The sequence below is a fragment of the Vicugna pacos genome, unplaced genomic scaffold (genome assembly GCF_048564905.1).
Source record: "Vicugna pacos unplaced genomic scaffold, VicPac4 scaffold_131, whole genome shotgun sequence".
Classification (NCBI taxonomy): Eukaryota; Metazoa; Chordata; class Mammalia; order Artiodactyla; family Camelidae; genus Vicugna; species Vicugna pacos.
In genome coordinates, this window is record NW_027328811.1 from 227,341 (window position 1) to 251,710 (window position 24,370).

Here is a 24,370-nt window from a genome sequence, read left to right on the forward strand (position 1 = left end):
GGACAAAATTATCCCCGATTTGCTTGGACTTCCCTTGCCTTCTGGCTGGTGCACATCAGGTCGCCGCATCCCAGTGAGGCCCGCAGCCCACAGCACAGTATGTACATCGATTTACCCTCCCTTCTCGGCAGGGCCTGCAACATGAACACCCCTGACTACGTGCAGTGCGCTGAGGACCACCAGACTCTCCCGATTGTGGTCCAACCTGTGGGGATCATCTTAGAGAATTTCTTTTGCATCTATAATGGAATCTCCTTGGTGAGCCAGATCAGACCGTGCGGCTCCCAGTGGGCACTCTGTATCTACTATAGGTATCTCTATGCGCCCGAGAATGGATGGAGTGACTTCCAGACCCACCGCAATGTCATGGGCCTTGTCACCATTACTGACTGCCTCTTGGCCAAGACCTTCTAGAAGCTCCACGCACAGAGGAGCTGTATGGCACCACGCTCTACGACTCTCAGCTCTTTGTCTTTATGCTGTATGGGGAGGTGGCCGAGCAGCCGCACACCGACGTGGCCTTCAATCTACGAGGACTGCGGGTGGTGGAGAAGAGGATCGAAGACTTCACTGAGTCACTCTTCATCTTGCCCAAGTCCAAGTGGCTGGATGGGGACCCCGAAAATTCTGGGGAGAAGACCCCCCTCCTCTACATCCTATTTGAGAAGGAGGACTTCGTGGGACTGGACACAGACAGCAGGCAAGTCAACCTGAAGGCCGGGCCACCCTGGCTGTGTGACAGATTGCTTCCTTACATCCAGAATGGGATCATCAAGGAGGAGGGCTTTCTTGTAGCCAAGGCGGGAAGGAGGTGTAGCCCGCCGGTTTTCAGACGTTTAAAACTAAATCCGCCTTTGTTTCAGAGAGATCCTTTTAGGGTTAGTGTGGACACTTACTCCCCCTTTTCAGCCAGGACACTTGGGGGGACCCCTGGAGTTGCTGTCCAATAGAGTAGCCACAGCTACTGATGTTAGTAGTGCTGGGAGGAGGCCGGTCTGAGCTGAGATGTGCTGTAAGTTAAATGCTCATCAGACGCTGAAACTTGTCTAGTAAAAAGAATATAAACTATCTTGTTACTTTCTATATTGATTACACGTCAAAATGATAGTATTTTACATACAGTAGAATAAGTAAGGTCTGTTCTTAAAATCAGTTGCTTGTTTTTTTTTTGTTACATTTTAAACGTGGCAACTGGGAAACGTTATTTACATGACTCTCATTTCATTCCTGTTGGACAGCCTGTCCTGGGACAGTTTCATCCCTTTGCTTATAAATGAGACTCTGAATCCCGAGACGCAGAATGAGGTGCTGGTTGAGCTCAGGGTGGAGCCGATGTCTCCTGCCTCCCAGGCCCAGCACCAGCACGGCTCAGGCCCTCTCCCCTGCCTGACAGCCACCATGCCAAGTTAGGACATCAGAAACACTGCCAGGGGCTTCCGAATTAGCTCCTTACGCAGGGAAAGGCGTGTCACGGTGTATGGGACACAGCAGGGAAAAATTCGTCCTCACTTTGCCCCTGTGATTAGGTCAAAGGCCCCACTCTGCCTTGGAAGTGCAGACGATCACTTCTGGGCTGCCTAACCCCTCACCCTCTACTATGTTTCCCTGTGTATCTTTCAAGCTGTCCCTCGGGCAGAAGAGGGTGAGACGTCTTTGCCGAGAGGTGGTCCCCCTTTACTGGGGAGAGTGAGGTGAGCTGTGTCCCCCCGGCCTACGGCCTCGGGCCTTGAGTCTGGAGAGCGCTCATGGCGGTCCCACAGGTGACGGTCGGAGGACATGGCACGTGCTGCCGGGCCCGCTGTGCAGGAGGGGCTCTGTGATTCTCTGTGATTCTAAGGTCAGATTCTACTTTCTTGTTGTTGGTAAGATGGAGGAGAAGATGCCAGAGAATTGATAAAAAGAAAATCCACACCAGTCCTGTGAATGACAGACACAGGGGATCCGTGTCCCACCTGCGTGTGGTGCCTGGCGGGCTCTGGAATAATTTTCACTTCCTCCCCGGACATTCCTCTATGGCTTAAGGAAGGGGAGAGGCATGTCGTGGCCATGATCTGTACTTGTCCTCACAGGGCCCTGTGATCTACATGCCCACACTACACTTCTGCTCCTTGGAGATGAGGTGTCAGGTTTAGGAAACAGGGCACTGCTGAGGGCATAGCTGCCAGAACCGTGCTACACCAAGGCTGGCTCCGTTCACCTCACCTGTCACCTCCTGTTGAGTCCTAAGGCGTCATTCAAGGTAGGTGCATCGGTGCAATGAAAGCAGGGACCTCCTTCACCCCCTGGACAGACTGGTGGGTGATCAGTGGAAGCCTGGAGCCCTGCCCCAGCCCCACGCCAGTGCCTCCTATTTTGTCATAGGAGGCACTGGTGACATTTTTGCTCAGCAACTGCTTGGCTCTGATTCTGCAGAGCCAACAGAGAATGCCAGCTTGTTTTTGCCTTTTGAAGTCTGCCCTTGGGATTTGGCGGAGTAGCTGGATGTGTGCTTAGCCCATAGTGGTTGACACTGTCACCATTGTTTACCCAGAACCTTGTGTACCAGGCATGGCTGCCGGCATCAAAATACAGCAGCGCATTAAACCTCCCTCCTGGTGGGTCTGTCTGTTCTGGTACCATAAGGGCTCAGCCAGCATCTGAACGTCAGTGAGATAACGTGGCCAATGAGCTCGGGTCAAGCACGTTCTCCGCCAGTGACTTTTACTCCATTGTTGCTTTTACTATTACACAGTCATTAATTTTTTAAACAATGCTTTGGTTCAGGAGCAGAACCTAATTCTCCCCTGTTCCTCTTGGTGGGAGTGAGTAAAGTTGTCCAGCTTGAAATGCGACCACATTTTGTAGCTCAAAAGCTGTCTACACGCATCTAGGTGAAGTTTTGGTTTGGGGCGCTGACCACGTTGGGGTCCCCCGGCAGCATCGCTCCCCTCAGGCCCCTGCCTTCCCTGGATCAGGATGTGAGGGTGGGTCTCACCGTCCCTGCGTCCCTGTCCTCATCACACTGACGTAATTTCTTGTAAATGCTGTCAAAGTCATTTTTGTTCTCGTGTGTTTCTAATTTTGGCTGTTCCTCTATTCCTTTTTCTATTTTCCTTTTTCCCTTATACCACCCCGTGAGCATGTTGTTGGGTCTGAAAATGTGGGCTGTGCACACCCTGCATTGGAATAGCCAGATCGCCCTCTGTGCCGTCTCCATCGCTATAAAAAGCAAAAACTTAACAGTTGCCATGATTCGTATATTATCCTAGTCAACTTATTTTCTACTTTTTTGGAATTTTTGCTATGTTAGCACATCACCCACTGGAGTTTGATATCTGTTAAAGTCCTTGCTTTGAGGAACCTGTTAGTTCGTCCTTATATTTGGTAACAAATGCTCTCTTACTAATTTTGTTTATTTGTTTTGAAGAAGTGAGATGCGAATTGATTTAGGCGGCTGCTGAGGGATTTTTTTCATGGAGTATTTAAACTTGGAAAGTCAAATTCTGCAGCACCTTGCTTGATTCTGGCTTTTACACAAACGTGCTCGGCACGAGGTTCCTGGCTGTCGCTGTGTGACGTGCGTGACGGCGCTTCCTGGCCGGCGGTCACTGGTGAGGAAGTGGCCGGCTCGGGGGTGAGCAGCTGCAGGGGACGCTGTTGGAGGAAGCAGTCACCGGTTTTTTGTTTTTTGGGTTTTTTTTTGCATTCACCTTCCCAGTGCCATTTACTTTACTTTGCATTCATAGAGGGGCAGGAGTGGGCCTAAAACCATGCCACTCTTTTGTTCCCTTTATGAGGCTGGTTTTTCTAAGTATCAGGAAAACATTGCCTTGTCCTAAGTAACTGGTTCACTTGGATCTGGTGGACACAGGGACCGCTAAAGGGGACCGTAGCTTCCTCTCTGCTTCAGCCAGTGGGCATTCAGAGCCAGCTCTGTGGTTTGCCTCAGCAGCCGTGCAGGCCTCCCTGCACCGGCCTTTACTTTTACCCCTTTTTGGCAGTAAATAGCTGACTCTGTGTCTGTTGCAGTTGATGTCCACCACTGACGGCCGTGTGGTTATTTTGCGGTAGTGAGTCTCCAACACCCCTGTCAGCCGTGAAGGGACCTTGCATTCTCACCCCGACCCTGGTTCATCTCACCCAGGGAAAGGGCTTGGCCACCACCGTCATGCTGGACATGAGGCCTTGTTTCTCCTTTCATGCTCTGGTCCAAATGTGGACACTTCATCCTTCACTGACTTGGTCTCGCCTGAGACAGTCCAGACTTTCTGAAAGAGTCCATCACATTCTGGGGGGGAACAGAACAGAAGTAAGAGTCGCAAGTAGGAGTCTAGGCTGTCTGGGTTGGCAAATGCAGGCTGGGATCTGTGATGGCCGGTCTGTGCCCTGGAAACTGGCCTTTCCCGTGGCTCCCGAGAGAAAAGGGGTCGGAGCGAGAACAGACTTGCCTGGGTTCCTACCATCCTCATCTGCTCACTGACAGGAGTGTCAGCTAACTAGGAGCTCCCCCAGACCTCGGGCCCTTCAAACCTCAGATCACGGGAGATCCTTGAGTCCTTTTTCTGGTCCTTCTTCGTGAGAATCCAGTGCCTTCTGAGGTGACTGGCAGCAGGAGATGCCTCCCCCTCCAGGGAACTCCCTTCGGAGGACTGTGACTCAGTGCACCTTGCTGTGAGCTTGTGGGTTTCCATCGTGCTCCCTGCAGAACCAGACTTGAGACTGGCTTAGCGACAGAAATAACAAGACTGATTCCAGGGCAGGGCCAGGTGGAGGGAACAGTGGAAATTGAATGTGACCTCAAACACCTAGGTGGGTGCTGGGGCTGTTACTAAAATGGGGAGCCTGGGAGGTACCTGCCAGGAATCGAAGTCTAGAGTAAATGGTGGACATAAGGCCTTTTTTTTTGACATATGGCATTTTTAAGATGCCATTTGTCATCCAAGTTAGGACTTCCAAGAGGCACTCGTGTCTATGAGCCTGGGGCTCAGGTGAAGGAGCCGGACTAGAGATACACATTGGGATTCGTCATTCTTAGCTGGTGTTCACAGCCGTGCAAGTGGATCAGCTCATCTCAAGAGGTGCAGACTGTGTCTGAGGGGGGGCAGGGCTGTGCCTGGTTTGGAAGAAAGCCCGGACCATGCAGCTTTGGTGTGTCAGTCAGCGGCGTTTGTGATTTTCAGAGCAATGGCATTTATCCTTAAGGTTCTGGGGGGTGGGCAGGGCCACACAGGAAGAAATCTGAAGAGAGGGTTTTGGCCACGTGTGCGCGTCTTGGGACGATCCAGAAGCTGCAGGGTCCAGAAGGGGAAACTCCTCAGAAGCTGGAGTCGGAGTGGGGAGTTGGGAGAATGTAGTCACACTCTCCTGTGATGAAGGGAGGGAGGCCTAGGGAGTCCGCACCCTAGCGGACTCTCTTTCCCACGAACAAAAGGCAATCAGACAGAAGATTTGAGGTAAGAAGGGATGGGCGTTGGGAGAGGAGCCAACCTGGAGAACGGTGGTTGAACAATTCTTGAATAGTCTCCCTGAAACATAGAGTTAAAAAAACCCAGACTCTTAAGAATATTGATAGTGACTGGGGAGGAGGCAGTTGTTTTTCTGACCTCCTAAGGGTAAGGTATGTATCCGGGGATATACAGAAGAATCGGGCAGTCTGTTCCTGGGGCTTCACCCTTACCAGGGGGAACAGTGCAAGTTTAAAGGGGGAGAAGGGCAGCGGAGGGAAACTAGCCAGGCCCCGTGTCACGTACCAGTCGGCCGCCCTACTTGCGTGTTGCATTCACATCCATGCCTCCCAAGTGGGCGGTGGCAGCCCCGTTTTGAAGATTGGGAAGCCTCCTCAGAGGTTTAAGGAATTGGTTCATTTAGCAGCTAGTAAATGCTGTAGCAGGATTCCAGCAGGGCCTTGTCAGACTTCAAGGGCATGTTCTCTCTACTAATTCCGGTTGTACCTGAAATGGTGAAGTGAGTCAGTTTCGGAGCCTTTCAGAGAAAGTACGCTTTAAGTGCCTCAGGACTGTTGCACAAAGCTCAGTGTTCTTTCATGGTTCGGAACCACCGCAGTGCTTTTTGCCCCACAGATGTAAGGTCTTACTCCTTTGACGATGGCGTGGTTGTAAATGACATACAGGTGCAAAACCACACTTAGCAGCTTCTGAAGGGAAACTCTCCTGTTCTCCCTTGATCGGCTTTCTTCCACGGGATGTAACTGTGCTGCAGCTAAGGCCTGAGCTTTCCGTATGGAGTGAGGGTTTGATATCCAAATTTAGCATAAAACAGTCAGATGGAGAAAATCGAAGATGACAATATATTTTGGGGTTTCATTAGACAAGACATACTATCTGTTAATGGCTCATAAAGCTAATGAAATTGAGTACAGAACATTACATTTCTTACTTTCTACTGAGAGCTGTCTTCCAACATAAGGTTCTCTGCTTTGGAACTTCAGCTCAGCCACTAGGGCGCCTGTCATTGTGTTGGTGTGATTGCATTTACACAGTGCATGTAATCTGGGCTTCCTTAGCCCCAAACACTCCAGTGCAGAATCATAGGCTGTAGCCATCACTTTGTTATACAAATACTTCTAAAACTATATGATACCAAAAAAAATAAATAAATAAAAATAAAGAGAGAGAGGGAGATTGCCTTTATCAAAGTTCCTTTGGATTTTAACTGCAAAGTGTTGTTGAGCAGCTCTGGTTTCCTTTGGATATGAATATATACATTTCTTTGCATGTAACTTGGATTTCAGGCTTGAACACCAAGCTCTTGTTTTCCATGAGCCACAAAAATCATAGCCAAATGACACACGTATGAAACAGTTTATTCTTTTTATCTGAGACAGAATCCTTGAATTTGGGACTTGAGCTGCGACTTTCCTGTTTGCTCTTCCCACCCCTCTTGTCACCTCACTCCTTTTTCCCACGTGGCCTCCAAGAGGTCATGGTCTCATAAGAGCAGGTGGACAAATACCAGTTGGTCGCCAAGCAGTGCTGCTGTAGATGGAGCCCAGCCAAGAGCTAAAGGACATCATCAGGGAGGACTTCCTGGAAGAAATTGGCTCTACATTCAGTTCTGGGGACAGAGTAAGAGTCAGCCAGGGGAAGGAATCAAGAGGGTGACTCAGGTGGCAGGAGCAGCCCGGGTAGAGGCCTGGAGGCTTGTGGGGTGGGGACTCGGGGAGACTGCCCTGTGTGGTCCAGGGTGGTGGGTGACCCTGCTTTGAAGGACACTGGAGAGGGCCTAGGGGTGGAGGGCTTTGGAGGAGCTTGGTTTTTACTAGAACTGACACAGAAGAGGCAGTGAAGGGTGTCAGCAGGAAGTGACCCTTAGGAGAGCAGCTCTGCCTGTCCTTTTGAGTCCCACCCCTTCATTCTTTTATTCACAACACACGCAATTCTGAGTGTCTAGGGGAGAGGGGGTGGACCCACAGTAGTAAGCAAAATGTACTTGCTTCTTGAGAGCTTAGCAGTGTCAGAAGTTGACTTAGATTAAAATGTTTTATTAACACAGCAGGGCACCTAATCCAAAGTGCGGAGGTTGGAGGGAAGGAAGACTTCCTTGACAAACAGTTAAAATGAGCCTGGAGGCTAGTGGGAAGTAGCAGCAGGTCACGGGGCCCCTGAGGTCACTGGGGACCTGGTACTGAGGTGAGGATGGACAAGCAGGGTCGGGGGTGGGGCTAGAACTCTACCAGGGAGCCTCTGATGGGTTTGAAGTGGGGGAGATGTAATCAAATTTGTGCTTTGGGAAGGCTGCCTTGGCTGTGTGTGTGTGTGTGTGTGTGTGTGTAGCGGGGAAGAGGGGGAGGGTGTCACCAACTGGGAGGGTCATTAGAAGACCATTCACAGGCTCGGAGGCCACCAGTGGGAGAGGGGCGTCGGGACTGCTTGGGGACCGCAGGGGCAGAGTGGATGCCGGGTTTCCTTGTGTGGAGGGCTTGTTAGCGGGGTCGCTCTAGCGACACCTTGTGGCTGGAAGTAAACAGATGGAGGCCGCCAGGTGGACTTACCTCTTCTCTCCTTCCCTGCCTTGTGTGATGATCTTAGCTCTGCCAACATATGGAACAGAAGAGCTAAGTTCCAGAGTAGCCCAGGACTTTGCTGGGCTCGTTCAAGTGAGAGCAGATAGGATTTAGGCTTGTGTTGAGATCTGTAAGTTAACTTAGCTAGAAACGTCCTGTCTTTTGGATTTTCATAGGGGTAGTAATTCTTGATAAAGATTGCTTTCTTGGTGAGAGGAAATTTAATACAACTGATGTCTTTCTCAAAAAATATCTTATCTTTTAAGAAATTTAATATTCAAAATAATAGGAATATTTTAAAATGATAAACTAAGGCTTTCGTGTAGTTTCTTTGGTTTCTGAGTTGATGTGTAGGTAGACCCTTTGCATTACATAATAGCACATCTTTGACAGTATTTAAAGAGCTGTTAGTGAGCGCCCCCAATTTGAAAGCATCATTAAAGCTTGCTCTGAAATAGTGAAGTCATATAGGTCTTGTTTGCAGAAGCCAGATATTTGGTTTATAATCTGCAGCATAGCTCCCTTTATAAAATAATAATAGATTCAAAATTAACAAAGTGGAAAATAATTGATTTTTTTTAAAAAATGAAACATAAACTTTCTTGTGCTATTGTTGCAACTGGAAATTTTGAAAAGAAAAATCCTATTGTAATATCATCTAAGTGAAATACATATATGTCTGTCACATTTGAATAGTAACTGCACAGTGGTTTTTGAAGTCAGGATCATTCCAGCTCAGATACTGGCAGTGATGGTTGCTGGTTTTCAATGGAAGAGCCTAAATTTGCTTTCTTAGCTTTATTCTTTTCTTTTCTTATATTTTCTTTTCTTTTCTTTTCTTCTCTTTTCTTTTCTTTTCTCTCTCTCTCTTTTTTTTTTTTTTTGGGGGGGGGTAGTGCGAGGGTTGAGTAGTGCTGTGCCAGCATGATTTGGGGGCAATTTGTGGGCAGATGTCGTGCAGCAGCAGTGAGATATTTCCATGCATTTTACTTTCCGGACATCACCAGGGAACATGTGTGGTTTGTGCCTGCAGGATGGGATGCTGCAGGACTCCCTGGTCCATCAATGTTATGTCTTGGAGCTGCTCCGGTCAGTGAATGATTTTCTGTGGCTTGGAGCTAATGTGGTCTGATGCAGATGATCAGATGTGTAACTAAAGTACTGTTACTTGAAATAAGAGAAAAGCTAGCAAAAATGTCTCTAAAATACAGGATGAGGGAGGAGAATTGGCTGAGCTGCTTGCAGTGGGGAATATTCTCAGGTGACTCCCTCACTGTGTCTCCTGTCACTATCCCCCACAGCCCTGCATGGCAGTCCTACTGAAGCAACCATGCACTTTCTCAGAAACGCGCTGAATTTCCTTGTGCCTCTGATTGTTCACTTTTTTTTTTGAAAGCACATCTTGCCCTTTGCTTAAATGCCATCCCTGCTAGCCACCACTTACACTCATTCTTCTGGACCTCATCCATATATAGCTGCTGAATGAAAGAACAAAATGTAGTATCTCCATTTAGTGGAATATTATTCAGACATAAGAGTGAATAAAAAAGAAAAAATAAATAAAGGGGAATATGAAAAAAGCCATCTGCTCTGGGTAGTCCACCCTGACTGCTCAACCCGGACTTTTCCCTTTGAAACCCCACCCCTTATACCCCACTCTACTATTTTTGATAGTATTTACCACCTTCTAATAAAGTTTAACATTTTCAAAAAAAAAGAGACATGCTGATACCACTTCAACATGGGAAAGCCTTGATAACAGCACGTTAACTGAAAGGAACCAGACACAAACAGCCACATATTGTTGATTTCAGTGATCTTAGAAATGCCCAGAATTGGCTCATGCAGTGGCAGAGAGCAGATGATGGTTGCAAGGGGCTGGGTGAAGGGGGGTTGTGGAGTGAGTGCTAGTGACAGGGGTGTTCTATTGGGGTGATGAAGTGTTCTGGAAATAGATGTTGGTGAGGGCTGCACAACCGTGAGTGTGCAGAAGACTGCTGAGCGCTGTCTCTGGGAGTGCTTGTTGTTGGGGCGGCTTTATTTTGTTCTCATCCTGTAATGTGAAGGGTCATCTTGTGCTGAGACCATTCAACTCTTGTGAGTGGTAAGGCTAAGAGACTTTGCAGAGTCATGTTTCTTTTTTCCCCCTTGCTGAGTGTAGGCAAAAATGGTTTAAGCCTGAGAAAGTGCTCCATATGCAGAAATGTCTTTCAGTTTTGGCTGGTGTAAAAATCTTGTGAGCTTTTTAATCATTTAGGACAGTCTGTAGGGGGAAACAGCCTGTGAAGCCTGGGTGAGACTTGGAAGAGCCGCGCTACCCTCCCAGACACGGGTGGGGATTTCACCCCCATTCAGGCAGTGAAGGGCCAAGACCCGTGAGAGGAGTTGACAGTCATGAATATTTATGTGTATCCGCTGCTTCATCTTGGATATTAATTTCTAGCTGAGTCATTTTGTGGCAGCAGCCTCATCCTACATCAGGAATTTATAGTATCTGGTCTTTGAGGTGAAGAGCTGACAGACTTGATTATTTAACAGTCTATCTTGTATTGATATCTCAGATTCCTTTGTCAACCGCAAAACAGCAGAAATACAGACGTCCTTTAATGCCGATGTGACCTGGAGCAGGTTTAGTTTCTGTACCTCAGTGACCTTATCTGCGTGTGGGGAAGATGATAACAGTGCTTCCCTCAGAGGGGCTGGTGAGAGGAGACTGAGAAGCACAAGTGGAAGACTTACACGAGATGCTCATGAATGACAAAATTTAGTGCTCTCAGCCTGGTGAGGCCTCAGGGGCAGAGATGTCAGAACAGAGCAGTCCTAGCCGGAGTTCGATCCGCATTGGCAGGTTTTATGATCACTATCACCACTGTGGGTTATCAGGTAGTTTTAAGACTTGGTAATATGAATTCATGAATAATGTTAAAGACTAGACAACTCAGATCCGGTTTACATAGTTCTCAAGATTTCCTGTGAGAAATGGATATTTTTTCCCCATCTTAAATCTGAGTGGATTCTCTAAAAAAATTCTGTAGTCCTCCATCTTTTTCCTTTAATTCTCCTTTTTTTTAAATAAAAGTTTTTAAATGGAGTTACTGGGGACTGAACTGAGGGCCTCATGCGTGCTGAGCACATACTCTCTCAACTGAGGTATACTCTCCCCCATAATTTTTTTAAACTTTACTTTCTTAGTATTCAGAGGTTAGAGGCCTCTAATTCTTTTTTTGGAGACTTGTCCATAAACCGGTAAATCTAAAATTAATGGACAAAATTTGGTTTATTAAAAAAATCATTAGAACTTTTATCAATCCATTCAAAAGGAAATGCTTATTGAGTTAAAATGTTTCTCCTTTATGGTGATTTCTAATTTTTGGTCTAGCTTAACTTATTAAAAGTAATCCTCATCATCATAATGACCAAGCTTGCTGTGAGTGGACACCTACCAAAGGCTAAACTGTTTTTCTCATGTTTTACTTCAAAGCAGGTGTTTGACGGTAGGTATCAATGTCTCCTTTTTGCAGCTGAGGGATTGAGAGGTGGGCAGCTTGTCCCAAATCAAACGCAGCTGGCGGTGCCTAGCTCGGTGCTGGAATCCAGGCTGCACAGGATGCACTCTCAATTTCTCCTCTGATCAGCCTCCCGTTGAGTGGTTTCCCGAACTCCTGTGAGTCCATAAATGACCGATTTTGGCGATCTCAGCCTGATGAGGCCTTCAAAGGAGAGACACCAGTGAGAATGTGAGACAGAGCGGCATAAATTAAAATTGTACATTTTCACAAATGTTGCATTCTCAGGTAATGACTTAAATAGTTTATGTTTTCTTTATATTAGTGCTATGTAAGCACTAAAAACAAAACATTAAAAATGATTATAGTGCAAAATAGGAGTGGGCTTTGAAAGTCCAATCATTGCTAATGATGTTGCTTGTTTTTCTCTAGTGGTGCTTATTGACAGAATAATTTACAATGACTGAATTTGTTTTATGTATGTAGTCTTAGTATGGAGGAAAAGTTTGTCAGTGCATATTGAAAGTAAAATCTTTACTCTTTTCTTTCCTGATGATAAATATGTACGTTGTTTCCATGGCTTAAGTATATTTCCTCATTTGTGAAATTTGAGTGATGCCGTTTACCATGTCTGACTGTGAGAGGTAGACGCCTTGTATACAAAGCATCCAAGAGCTGCTTAGTAAAAATGTGCTGTCACAATGACAGATAGTTTAGAAGGATCAACTGTGAATACTAAAGAGGGTGGCTTGTTTCTGATGCATATTCAATATGGATATATATGAATATGGCTTAAAGTAACAAGGATTCAGGGTTTTGTGTGTGTGTGTGCGTGCAGTATGAAGTTTTAATGAAATCTGTATCATTCTATTGAGACAGGGACTAGTTAAATTGACTTAAGCAGACGACCTTGAAGATTATTTACACAGAATGTGTATTGTTACAACTCAGTGTTCATGCTGCCGTGTAACTATACACTCAGACATTTAAATTCGTAGGACTCTGACCAGAAGCATTAAGTTTAGAAAAATCCACATTGATCATTTTCAGGGAATAAGCTTCTCTCTTTTGTGATTAAAGAAAATTTTGATTTATTTTTCTGCACTCTTAATAGGTTTTAAAATATCAAAACATTGATTTGACATGTCAGCTTTTTTAATAGAAAAAAGCTCATGCTGTTTTAATATGTAAATAAATGTTTTTGTATTTCAATACACTTCTATGATTTCCTGGCTCTTTGAGAAGTATTTTGCAAGATACTTAGATTACCTCCTGTTGGAAAAATACAGACATGACTTTTATGAATATAGGCCTAGTACAGGTCTGTTGGTTTTTGCTACAGTGCAAGACATGAGGACTAGGAGAGCAGTATGTGCTACATAAGCTTTTAGTTATCTGATTCTTGTTTCTGATCCACAGGCAATTTTTGTGTTGCACCTTTCCAGGCAACCAGGAAGGCCTTTTAAGCCATAGGTGGCGCTGTTACACCTTCTTACAGTCTTAACTTTCCTGTTTGTAAAGGAAGTCTTAAACAACTTTTTTTTTTTTGATTCCTTTGCTTAGTGATTCAGGGTAGCACAATGTCCATTATGTCTGACTACCTGGAACTATTATTCTGCTTATGTCTTAGTTTTATTCTATCATCTCGCTGTGAACATTTCAGACTTCCTGTGCAAACAGTTGCAACATCGGACTTTTCTTGCAGTGTTAGAAACCAGTGAGCCGGGATTTTATAAAAGAGCTAGAAGCGGCCTCTGGAGCACCTTAAAGCTGAAAAGTGTACTGAGTTCCCTAAGTATTATCCCCACCGCTGTGTGTCAATGGGTGGTAGGAGATTTGGTACATATACAAAGGGGTGTGGTGTTTTGACTTGGGTTTGCGTGCACGCGCTGCCACTGAGCTACGTGATCCTGAGTCAGTTCTTTCTGAGTTTTTCCCTCGTCTGTGAGATGGGGACACTCATTTCTGCTTTGTAGAATTGTGAGAATTAGAAATTATGTAAAGTGTTTAGCACAGTGTGTATGACAAGAGGGCTCATAATCTTAACTGCTGTTTGGTGTGAAGCCATCATTTGATAGTCTTTGGCAATTACTGAGAAACAGGAAAATAAGAAAAGCTGGTTTTATGATGAAAGATATTTGAGGAGGTTCCATAGTTCCTATACACATAATTTAGCATCAGCAGAGTCAGGACAGTTACACAGTCGCCCTGAACCAATGTTAAGCCACAGAATTTTTGTTACTTCATATATGTTGGGGCTTAAGGGGACCCAATACTTATACACATGTTGTGTCCAGCAGCCAACTGAGAGATGACAAAGAAGAACAGGCAGGCGATAAATGTCTCCTTTATTACTGATGAAGCCACGTTCTCCATGAAATTCAGGGCTGTGGGAGAGTGAGTGTCATGACACTATGTCCCAGAATTAGAGACTTACGCAGTCCCAGGTAACTCTGGTCCACAGCGAGCATTCCCTTGAGAGATTCTGACCCATAATGCACAGGACTGTCTTGCCATGGAACTGAGCATCCCGGCTGCTTCCTAAGGGTGGCCAACACTGGAGGGGAAGGAAAGCTTTCATATGCCCTGCTTGTCTCCCCGGACTCACACCTCAATCTGTTAGTGTGAGGAGGGCTAGCCGTGGGCCAGTGGTCAGGGGTGTGAAGGGAGAAGCAGTCTCCCATGGACCAGAGGAGTGGGGAGGAGGGAATCCCCCCTCAGATTAAACAGGTGGTGGCTTGAAACAGAAGGGTGCTCCTCAAGAGTTTATAAGAGGGGAAATAAGGATTTCCTTTGGGACTCAGAATAGTCATGAAACACAGAAGATGATTAGATGGGAGACTTGTAAATCACTTTCTTATTAAATTGAAATTTGTTGGGCACCAAAAATGTGCTACATTCTTTTCTGAGAGTTTTACAGAAATGAATCCTCCAATTTTCACAACAAGTGAGTAAGAAAGATTTGATTGTTATCCCAGGTTTACAGTGTGGAAATTGATGCACACAGAGGGTAAGTAATTTGGCCAAGGTAACAGAGCTAGTAAGTGGCAGAGCTGGGATTTAAATCCTGGCTATCTGGTTTCCAGGCTCCCAGGGATGGGCTTTGGGTGTTTACAGGTATCTGCATCCCTGGATCTCTGTACCTCTGCATCAGTTAGACCAGAAAGGACAGGGAAAGTGGAGTTATACAGGTACTCACAGTCGTGTTTCAGCCACTGTCCATGGAGTGTGCCCCGTGATTGGCATTAATTGTTTTCCAGGCAGTAGATCTGTTCTTATAACAGAAATTTAGTCCATTGAGTTAATCTAGAAACCCTTCCTGCTCTGCTTCTGTCCACGCTTGCCATGTGACTGCCTGCCCGAGATTGGGCCGTGGAGGAGAATCTGTACTCATGGTTGAACTCTGATATTTCAATCTGGTTTGTAGTTTCACATCTCCTGTTACATTAATAAATTAAATGTCTGGTTTTCTTGCATCAGTGTGTCATAAGTTTGCTTAATGTGAAACCAGTCCATGGGAGCCGAGGGGTGCTGACGGAATAATTTCTGAGCATGTGGCATTTCTACCCGTGCAGAAATGGCTGGAGGATGTCCACCTTCCTCACTGATTTCTCCCAGCAGCAGGGTCCTCTCCCACCCCCGGATGTGAGGATGGGATCTCTCTGAGTAGGCCATTCAGAGGCCGAGTCCACCAATCAGATGAAGTACCTGGAAGTGGGTTTAATAGAAGAAAAGGGCTTCCAGGTAGTCCGATGGGCTGTTTGAGTCCGTTTGGTGAAAAGATGTCCACTGTCTGTGGTTGAGCTGCTTCTTTGCTGTTTAAAAGTCTGTATTACATGAAGGGAATTTAAAAAGCAGAAAGGTGTGATTTCAGGTGGTACATCCGCACCGGTGAGTAGTGCTGGATGACCGCCTGTGTGAGGAATAGACAGAGTCTTACAAACTTCATAAAACAGCTTTTAAAGCTCTTCCATCTGAGTGCACTTCGTATGGGGTCCAGTTCATGACTGGTCGCGCTGAGAGGGCACGTAACTGATGATGGCAGAAAGGACACGGAGGCATCAAAAAGGTCCCAGACATGTTCTGTGTTTAGAGGATGGGGCACAGAGTAACATATTTGAGCTGGTTTTTCATTGAACACTTTTGAGTATTTTCTAGGACTCCCCAATCCCCCATGGTTCCATGCAGCTGGGTGTCCCCTCAGTGCAGCTCTGTCAGCGCTTGCCCTGGGCTGATGCGGTGTCACGGGGAGCAGGACGGTCAGTGTCCCCGGCTCCTCCGAGCTCCGTCTCCTCATCCGCAGAGCCGGGTTTCTCATCCGTGTCTACTTAGTAGGATTGCTGAGACTCACACGTGATGGTTGTCAGGTGTGACTTTTGGTTGTCTCTGTGATTGGCGTATAGTCAATATTTGATAGAAACACTTGTTTTTTATTATAATTGTGGCTCCTAGATTGCAGTGGTTTTTAGTCTGCATTTATTTTTTTATATAAATTTATTCTTATTTTTAAGTAAGCACTTGTATTTATTTATTTTCATGAAGGTACAGGGGATTGAAGCCAGGAACATGTGCGTGCACAAAAGGTGCTCTACAATGGAGTAATACCCACCCTCCTTGTCTGCACTTAAAAATAAATATTTCAATACACAAAATATTTCTTAAACACCATCATGGGTCCTATTTTCTGCATAGACAATTGAATACATATGCCATCTCAATAAGAATAAATGTCATGGGGACATACCTTTCTAAATCTGTTTACGTGTTTTAAAACGATCATAGCTAGTGAAAAACACGAGTCTTGGATCCACTACTTCTTAGGGTCTGCTTTGCCATCATGGGGAATTACATTCTACAGAGAAGGCTTATTGGATCTCATTGATATTTGGATGATTTTGCAATGTTCAAGGCTTTCAAAAGCTGACCGTTTTGTATTTTAAACTAACTACAAAGTTATCTTCTAGAAGTTGTAAGTCCTTAGCTTGTGAAGTGCCCAGTAATTCAGTTTGTATATGTCTGTGTCTCTGTGAACGTGTATGTGTGTGATTTCAGGAATGTAGCAATAAGTTCCATATAGCCTTCTGAAATCTTTCTCCTCCAGTTCAAGGTGTAGGTATATATTTACACAAATAAATTGATACTCTTTTGTGATTTGGCATATTGGTGGGAATAAGAGGTTCTCATAATTGTTTCAGAAGGGTTGGGGAGCATGAGCTTAGAAAATGGGAGGAGATAGAGGCAGGGAGGTTCTTTAAACTTTGTGCAAGATGAGAAACAGTAGCTTTTCTTTTTTCTTCTAAAGCAAACTGGCACTGAATTGTAACATACTAATACTCAGAATTGCTTTTCTGATCAGAGACAAGTGCCTCAGATTTTTCAAGGCAACATGAATGATGAAATGTGTTTTAGCAGTTATCTTTAAAAGTAGTTTTATTTTTCAAGTATAAGTCTATAGACTGTTCTTTTTTTCCCAGCTGTACAAGAATTTCTCATTGATCCAGGTACGTGATCAATGTGTTTAGTTTCTTTGGGTTATTTATTTTTTTTAAGTGCTTGATTCATTCTGGTGTGAATGAATGTTTAAAATTTCTGGATTTTGATCTTTAAAACTTGCTGATTTATCAGAACTGCAAAAAACCTGATGTTTGTTCCTTGTTTGGTGGGGCAACCTATTGATTTATGTTGTCTGTTATAGAGGGAAATTCTTCCTCTAGCCTGTAGATAATTAAGTGAATGGTTTGCAGTGTGCCTTAAAAATTATTTGAATGCATTGAGCATGTTTGTCCAGTGAATTTTGGATTGAGTCATAATAATGACTTTGCTTTGATTCTGTGGCTTTTGTCCTCTCCACAAGAATTTGAATTCTCTGTTGCATTTTGTATTCGTGTTCTTAACAGGGGAAGGAATTTTGCATTTTTTACAGAGGTGGGTTTTCCTATCCCCTCTGTATTCCTTCTGTAATTGATACAGCGAAAATCTGTTATTGCAGTGCTTAATTATTTCATAAAAAATTTTTTGGCTTAATCAGAAACAATGACAAAGAATGATAATAAAAAATACGAAAACCTTCCTTCCTTTGAAGAATAGAAATGAGGTGGTCAGGCTCACGCATGCTTTGTACCTGACACACTTACTCTCATGTCATTGTGTATCATGAGTCGGAGATGGAGTTGCTTCAGGTTTATAGATTTTTGTTTTAACATTTGTGTTGAATTCATTCTCTAGGCATGATGATTCCTGTTGCCTTTGTGGAAAGTGTAGATGAAGGGAAACAAATGCTTTGTTTTGTTTTCAGGAGGCCTGAGATGCTGATGAGAAAAGAGTAGAGGGTGGGCTGAGGAAAATAGTGATAGACCCTAACCTCCAGGCTGAAATTGATGAACAAAGAAATCAATTAAGTGTATCGGTATTTGACTAATAGAAGTCAGACAGCCCAGACTGTCTAGTTATGCCCAAAGGAAAGTACTGAATTCACCTGCAGAATTAGGTGCTTTACCATGTAGAAGCAGCTTAGAGCAATCAGAAAAATCAGTGATGAGATATAAAAAGAATATAATATCTTTTATTTCTGAAACTTTTCTACATTAAGTTGTGTAGAGCTAAAATTAAGTTTCAAGCACCAGGAGTTAAGAGTTTAGGTGGTTCTGTGGGATCGTTATTCAGGGATGTGTCTAGACCCTGCTGGAGTGGCCGAAGCTGGCAGGAAAAGATCCAGAGCCAGGATTTGTCATCCTAGGATGTCCTCCATAATGGTTCCATGTGGGAGCCCATGATTGAGTTAACAAGTTGTAACACATCGCAGCCGCCTGTCAACTTTAAGAAAAAAAATGTGCTTATTAACTGCTTTAAAGCAAACACCTGTGCATCCTCACTCCTGTCTCCTTGCCATAAAAAGCAGAGACAATGCCTTGCTTGCATATTTGAGGTTATAGATAGCACACTGCTTATTGCAGAGCAATGACCCAGGCCCTCAGCTATAAACGCCAGGCCTGCGTGGTGTTAGATAGTCTATTATCCCCAAAACAGGGACCAGGCTGGTCTGGTGGTCTGCTTTGTAATGAACATGTCTAAAAAATGTATCTTGTTCCCCTCAGCCCATGACTTCCCTAAAGGTAAACTAAGCCTTAGTACTCATGGTGGAGTCTACAATCTCTGTCTCATCCCTTCTTTCCCCAAGTTCCTGCCTACTATCTCACAACTGTTATTGACTTTTTACTTTGATTATACACAATAAATATGGGAGCATTTGAGAGACTCGTGGATTTGGCTCCCTAATCCCTCTCGCTTTCTTTCCTTTTTCCACAGTCTTGAGAAATTCATTCCGTGTCGGTAAGACTTCCGCCAGCCAGAACCCACAGTTCCAGGTGAGAAGGATGCAGGCTTTATCCCTCCTACCCGAGGGAGAGAGAGGAGATAATTGAGATATGCTCCCCTGTGGTCCCTTCCTGCCCCAGGGCCACTCCAGTTCACCTGCAGCCTTCTGGCCTCTGCTCACAGGGCCTCTGTCCCAGGATTGACCGCAGCCTTTTATTCCCTTGTCAACATTCCCTGTGCCTTTCAGAGGTTGCTCTCTTCTCTGCAATTCAACCCTGGCAGATGTGATGGTGGTCAGCGTGCTGATGGGCAGTTACTTGGGGACTCCCAGGAGCCATGCTGATTCTCCTGAGTCATTCGGGGTTACAGAACTGTCAAGCACTGCAGGAAGCCCATTCACGTGAGTTCAACACAGCATTACATCACTTTCATTTTATTTTTGAATTTTCAGTGGAGAAATTATTTGTAGCACACTGTTCCAGATTTTAGGCCGCCTGCTTTCCTCACCACCATTTCCTTGTTGGCTCTGGTGCTTGTTTTAAGAACCAGGTTTCTTCTCTGGTCATTTGTAGCAGCTGGGCTTGCCGAATCCTTGATTTGCATTTGAAGCAGAATGCTTCTTCGTGATGTCAAACTGATTTTCCTTGTCATGTCTGAATATTTCTTGTACACTCAGCAACAGTTTCAAGTGAAATGCTCTTGTCCAATTTCGGTTAACTAATATTTGCTGATCTCCTGCTTTCATGCTGAGGGCAGTTTCTTCTTCCTGTAATAAATGTTAGCAATTTGCATTTACTATGGAAGGTACTAATCCGAGGTGCTTTTGTTCTTAACAGTTTTAATACAAATCACCCATTAAAATGTACAGCGGATTTTACTCTATGCCCAGAAATGTGCAACCCAGTCAATCTTAGAATATTTTCTTCCCCCCAACAGGAAACCCAGTACGCATAAGCAGACATTATCAACTTCCCCATCCTCCCTAAGCCCCAGGGAGCCACTCTTCTGTCTCTGTGGATTTGCCTGTGCTGAACATTTCATGCAAATCGAGTCACTTCATGTAAGTGGAACCGTCTATTTTGACTGACTTCTTTCACACTGAGTAACGTTTTCAATGTTTGTCCACGTTGTGGCCTGGGTCAGTACTCTATGCTTTGCTATTGCTGAATAATATTTCACTGTATGGCTGGGCCCCTTTGTTTACCCATTCATCACGTGATAGACATTTGGGTTGTTTCTGTTTTTTGGCTCTGAAAATTAATGGCGAAAAGTAATGGTGAATATTCCTGTAGGAGTTTTTATGTTAACATTTGTTTTCAGTTCTCTTACTTGTGTGCCCAGGAAGCAGAATTGCTGGATCATTCAGAAGCCAAATGTTCAACTCTCTGAGGACGTGCCAGGATGTTTTCCAAAGTGGTCACGCTGTGTTACATCCTCACCAGCAATGGCTGCGGGCTCCGCTTCCTCTGTGTCCTCATTAGTGCTTGTTAATCTTTTTTTGATTTTAACCTATTGTAGTGAATGTGAAGTGGTTTCTCCTAGTTGTTTTGACTTGATTTCCTTTAGAGCTAATGTTATTGAACACCGTTTCATTGTGCTTATTGGCCATTTGTATATTTTCCTTGAAAAATATCTTTTCAGATTCTTTTTTCATTTTTTAATTGAGTTGCCTTTTTATTGTTGAGCTGTGGAATTTTTTTTTTGATACACAAATTCCTTATCAGATAAATGATTTGAAAAAATTTTCTCCTGAGTGTTGTTTTTTCACTTTCTGGATGGTGTTTTTTGAAGCAAAGTTTTAAAGTTTAATGAACTCCAATTTATCTCTGTTTTCATTTTTCCTTGTGCTTTTGGGGTAATATTTAATATCTGATGTATTTTATTAAAACTTGTATATATAAAATAACTTAATTCTTAGGACCGTTCTAGGAGATGGGTGCGGTTGTTGTCCCCAGTCTATGCATCGGAGACTGAGGTGCAGAGAATTTGACTGACATATTAGTGTCAAAGCTACCCAGTGCTGTGGGAATTCAGACCCTCATGTTTTTCCCTAGCATCTGAGCTCAACACCACCATGCTCCAATCTTTCCAGGAAACGTTAATGAAAAAATCTTTACTTTTTTGATTTCTTGTTAGATTTTTTTCTTATTGGGGACCTCAAATTCTCATTTTCTTTTCGGATATCAGTGTCGATTTATTTTAGGTCTCATGTAGGGAGAAGCATTGCTATCAGTTAACTTCTTTATTACTCACTCTCCAGTGATGATTGTTGCTAGTTGATCTAATCAAGTCATGCTTAAGTCTTTCCTGCTCATGACACTAACAGCAGAGTCATGACTTATAGAATGCTCAAAGAAGAAAGTACTTGATTGATTTTATTTTGCCAACCAATCAAACCAATCAGATAAAACCCTGGTGTTGACACAGACTATAAGCCCTCCAAAATAGGGTCACTGTCTTCATTGTGTTTCATTTGTTGGGTCACAGTGTCTGGATAGTGCCTTGCTGTCCAGCAGTTTTGTGAGGATACGGTGCTCGTGAATCATTGTAAGGACAGAATTTTGACAACAGACTGTGTTGTTCATTTCACGACGGGAAAGGTAATATAGAATTACTGTTCAGATCTGTTTTAAAATTAAGCTTTGAATTTTGAGAATAGTTCAAGAAGCCATACAAAGCTCTTTTTCACTAATTTTAGATCTATCTTAGACACATTATGTTTACATAGCAGAGTAACTTATCAAGTAGATTTGACAAAGGAATGTTATATTGATTATTTGTTTTAGTTGAAATATTCTACCAGGGATAAAGTCATAAGTGCCCATAAATGAACAAATATATTTGTATTTAAATGCAACATGGGAGCAGACTACATATGTTTCTATATAATATATATGACTGTGTGTTTTAATCTTTCTGTCAGTGTTTTAATAGTTTTTCAGCAATTTTGTAACTTTAGAATTCTTCTAAAAAATTCACCCCCAATTCTAGTGCAGTTTGTACTGTGTATCCTGTCTTATGCATGGGATTCCACTGTCCCCTCAGTGAGGAATTTCCTCTCCTATTGTGTTAGGAGCAGAGTTAAAGGAACTGTGATTTCTAGGCCTTTGCTCTCCATGTGTTTGCAGTTGGCTCTCAGTCACGATTTTCCCTTTCCAGAGTTTTCATTGTTAAATTAGAATTTCTGAAAATAACTATTAATATGTTGCATTGGTCTCCCTAGAAACTTGACGTCTTTGTGCTTTTCAGTTTTCAATTTATGAAAAATGCAAATGCACTCTTGTTTTTAAGTTGTCCTTTTTCAATAGATATTTATCTCTTAATTGATAGAATAATTTTTCCCAATGAATGAATTGGTGTGCATGTTTTAAAGGATAACTTACTTTTTATTTTTCTTATTGTAACAGTAATATTCATTGTAGAGAATTTAGTAAATAAGGATTAACACAGTAATAACTTCACAATGGCCTCTAATCTCACCTGGAGATACAGTTGTAAGGTTTGAAATTGAGAATTATAAGTCCTCTCAAATTTTTCTTTTTCAAGTACGTATAGGTTACTGAGATCCTCGAATTCCCATATGAATTGTAGCAGCAGATAGTCAGTTTCTGCAGAGGAGCCCGCTGGGATTGTGATCGAGACCACGTTGAATATACGGATCGCTCTGGGGAGCACTGCCATTCCAAGAGCACTTTCTTTTGATAGGGGAATGTGTGTGGAGTGTCTGTCCTGGTATTTAGGTCTTCTTTAACTTTTTTTTTCAACAATGCTTTGAGTTTACAGAGTATTATTTTACTTTAATTATCTTTGCCTTTATATTGAGGACAAGTGTGCAAGGTACCGGGATCAGAAGTGTATTTGAGCCCCGCAACTTGCTGCCACCATGGACGCTGCGCTCTTGCTTCACCCGCTGTACAATCTTGCACAGAATACGACCTCAGTAACTCTCTCTTGAATGAATGATTATATGATTGTTGGATGATGCTTGAGAGTCCTTGTGATGATTTTTTTCCCCAGCCTTTCCCCAGTTCTTAACTATGCCCTTTCTCTTCCTAAACTCCAGCCTGGGTTTCAGCCTGCCTGTGGCATTGATTTTCCTTGTCTGTGGACTCTTCCTTTCACTGGTTCCCGATAATGTTACATGTGGGCTGTGGAAACTTGCTAGATGTCAAGAAAGAGCTAATCCATTGTAGGCCAGTATTTTTAGAGTTTGTTATTGTTTTATTGATTGAAATTAAATGAGGCTGCCCCCTGAGCCCTCCCATGAGCACTTTTGACCTTCCTACAGCTGATACTGCTCTAGTTGCTGCATGTGCCCTTTCCCCAGCCTTGATTTTGTAATTGAATAAGTCACCATCACTGGAGCCCTCTCTTTAAAAGATAAAGAGAACATTTGCTCCTTTTCCCTGTTTGGGGACTTCGATGAGATGAGATCCCAGATAAAGAATGGAGCCCCACCTCTTTCTGACCCCCGCTGTTTCCGTTCCTTTCTTCAGGGGAAAAGAGTACAATTCAACAGTATAAAGATTGATTGTGAGCTAATGAGATAGACAAGACAACCGATCATTTATTAAATAACCTTTCATGATAGAAACAAATGTATTATACACACAAACAGCACACAAAGCACTGTAGTACCATGGTTACAATCGTGGGTCCGAGTTCGTGTCCTGCTCTGGAGAGACCAGTCCTGTGAGATGGAGAACTGGTAAGTCGGCTTAGCCTCTCCAGAACTGGTTTTCTGTCCTGCAGAGACGGGTCTCGCTAGGCGTCCCCCCCGTAGAGGTGCTGTGGGGTGTAAATGACGCGCGTGGGCAGCCTGAGCACAGCTGCTCATTCCTCGTAAGTGCAGGGTAGCATAGCTTTTGCGGTGATGGCTTTATGACCGCCCCATGTAGACTGTCAGTGCTCTGAAGGGATGCCTTGTGGTTTGGAGATGGGATTCTCACTTCTGTAAATACCCAAGTATAGTGTTATTGGGTCCTGCTGATTTCAGTCTATTCTTTAGAAAGTACATATTGTAGATATATTTTTCAAGCATGCGTGCTTTTTTTCTTTTACTATTAAAGTTCTACCCTCTCATCTCTTGGTGTTACTTTTCATGGAATCCAGGAAACAGTCCTAAGCTACCTGCCTCTTCACACTTTTCCGTGGTGGTTTCCTTCCCTGATTAGAAGAGGGTTTTGCATAGGAAATTTTATTTGTTCCCCTTTTCTTGGAGTCTCTCTCTCTGTCTGCCCATCTCTCACCTCTCAATCTGTCCATTTCTCAACCCACTGCTTCTTCTGACATGTTCCAAAACGCATTTCAGGTAGCTTACAGAAGAACAGATACCAAATAAACAGGTGAGAAAATGGGGCCCAGTTCAGACAGTGAGGCTAGGAGGCGAGCCTGTGTGAGGGCTGCAGGCTTGAGACACATGCCTCTGCCATGTGACTTATAAGATCGACAGCAGCAGTGTGTTTCAAGCTCCCAGCAGACACAGGGAAGCAGGATTTGAGGGAGATGCTTACTGGCTGTGAAATAAATAAGTGACTTAGGAGAAGCC

General features: G+C 43.9%; 1 protein-coding gene across 2 annotated transcripts in view; it reads left to right on the forward strand.

Annotated features, from left to right (window-relative positions):
* The first annotated feature begins 204 nt into the window (after positions 1–204).
* LOC140695079 (trafficking protein particle complex subunit 9-like) overlaps positions 205–24,370 on the forward strand; it is a 62,808-nt gene continuing 38,642 nt past the window's right edge. Inside the window, exons 1-4 of one of the 2 annotated variants that reach the window (XM_072958005.1) lie at positions 2,094–2,239; positions 18,814–18,872; positions 19,070–19,222; positions 19,759–19,882. Coding sequence is in view for 1 of the 2 variants with exons in the window: in XM_072958006.1 (XP_072814107.1) it covers positions 477–700; positions 2,070–2,079 (234 nt within the window). In the remaining variant the exon portion in view is untranslated. Of the gene's footprint in view, positions 701–2,069; positions 2,240–18,813; positions 18,873–19,069; positions 19,223–19,758; positions 19,883–24,370 lie in introns of those variants that run through there. The other variant, XM_072958006.1, reaches the window with a different exon arrangement.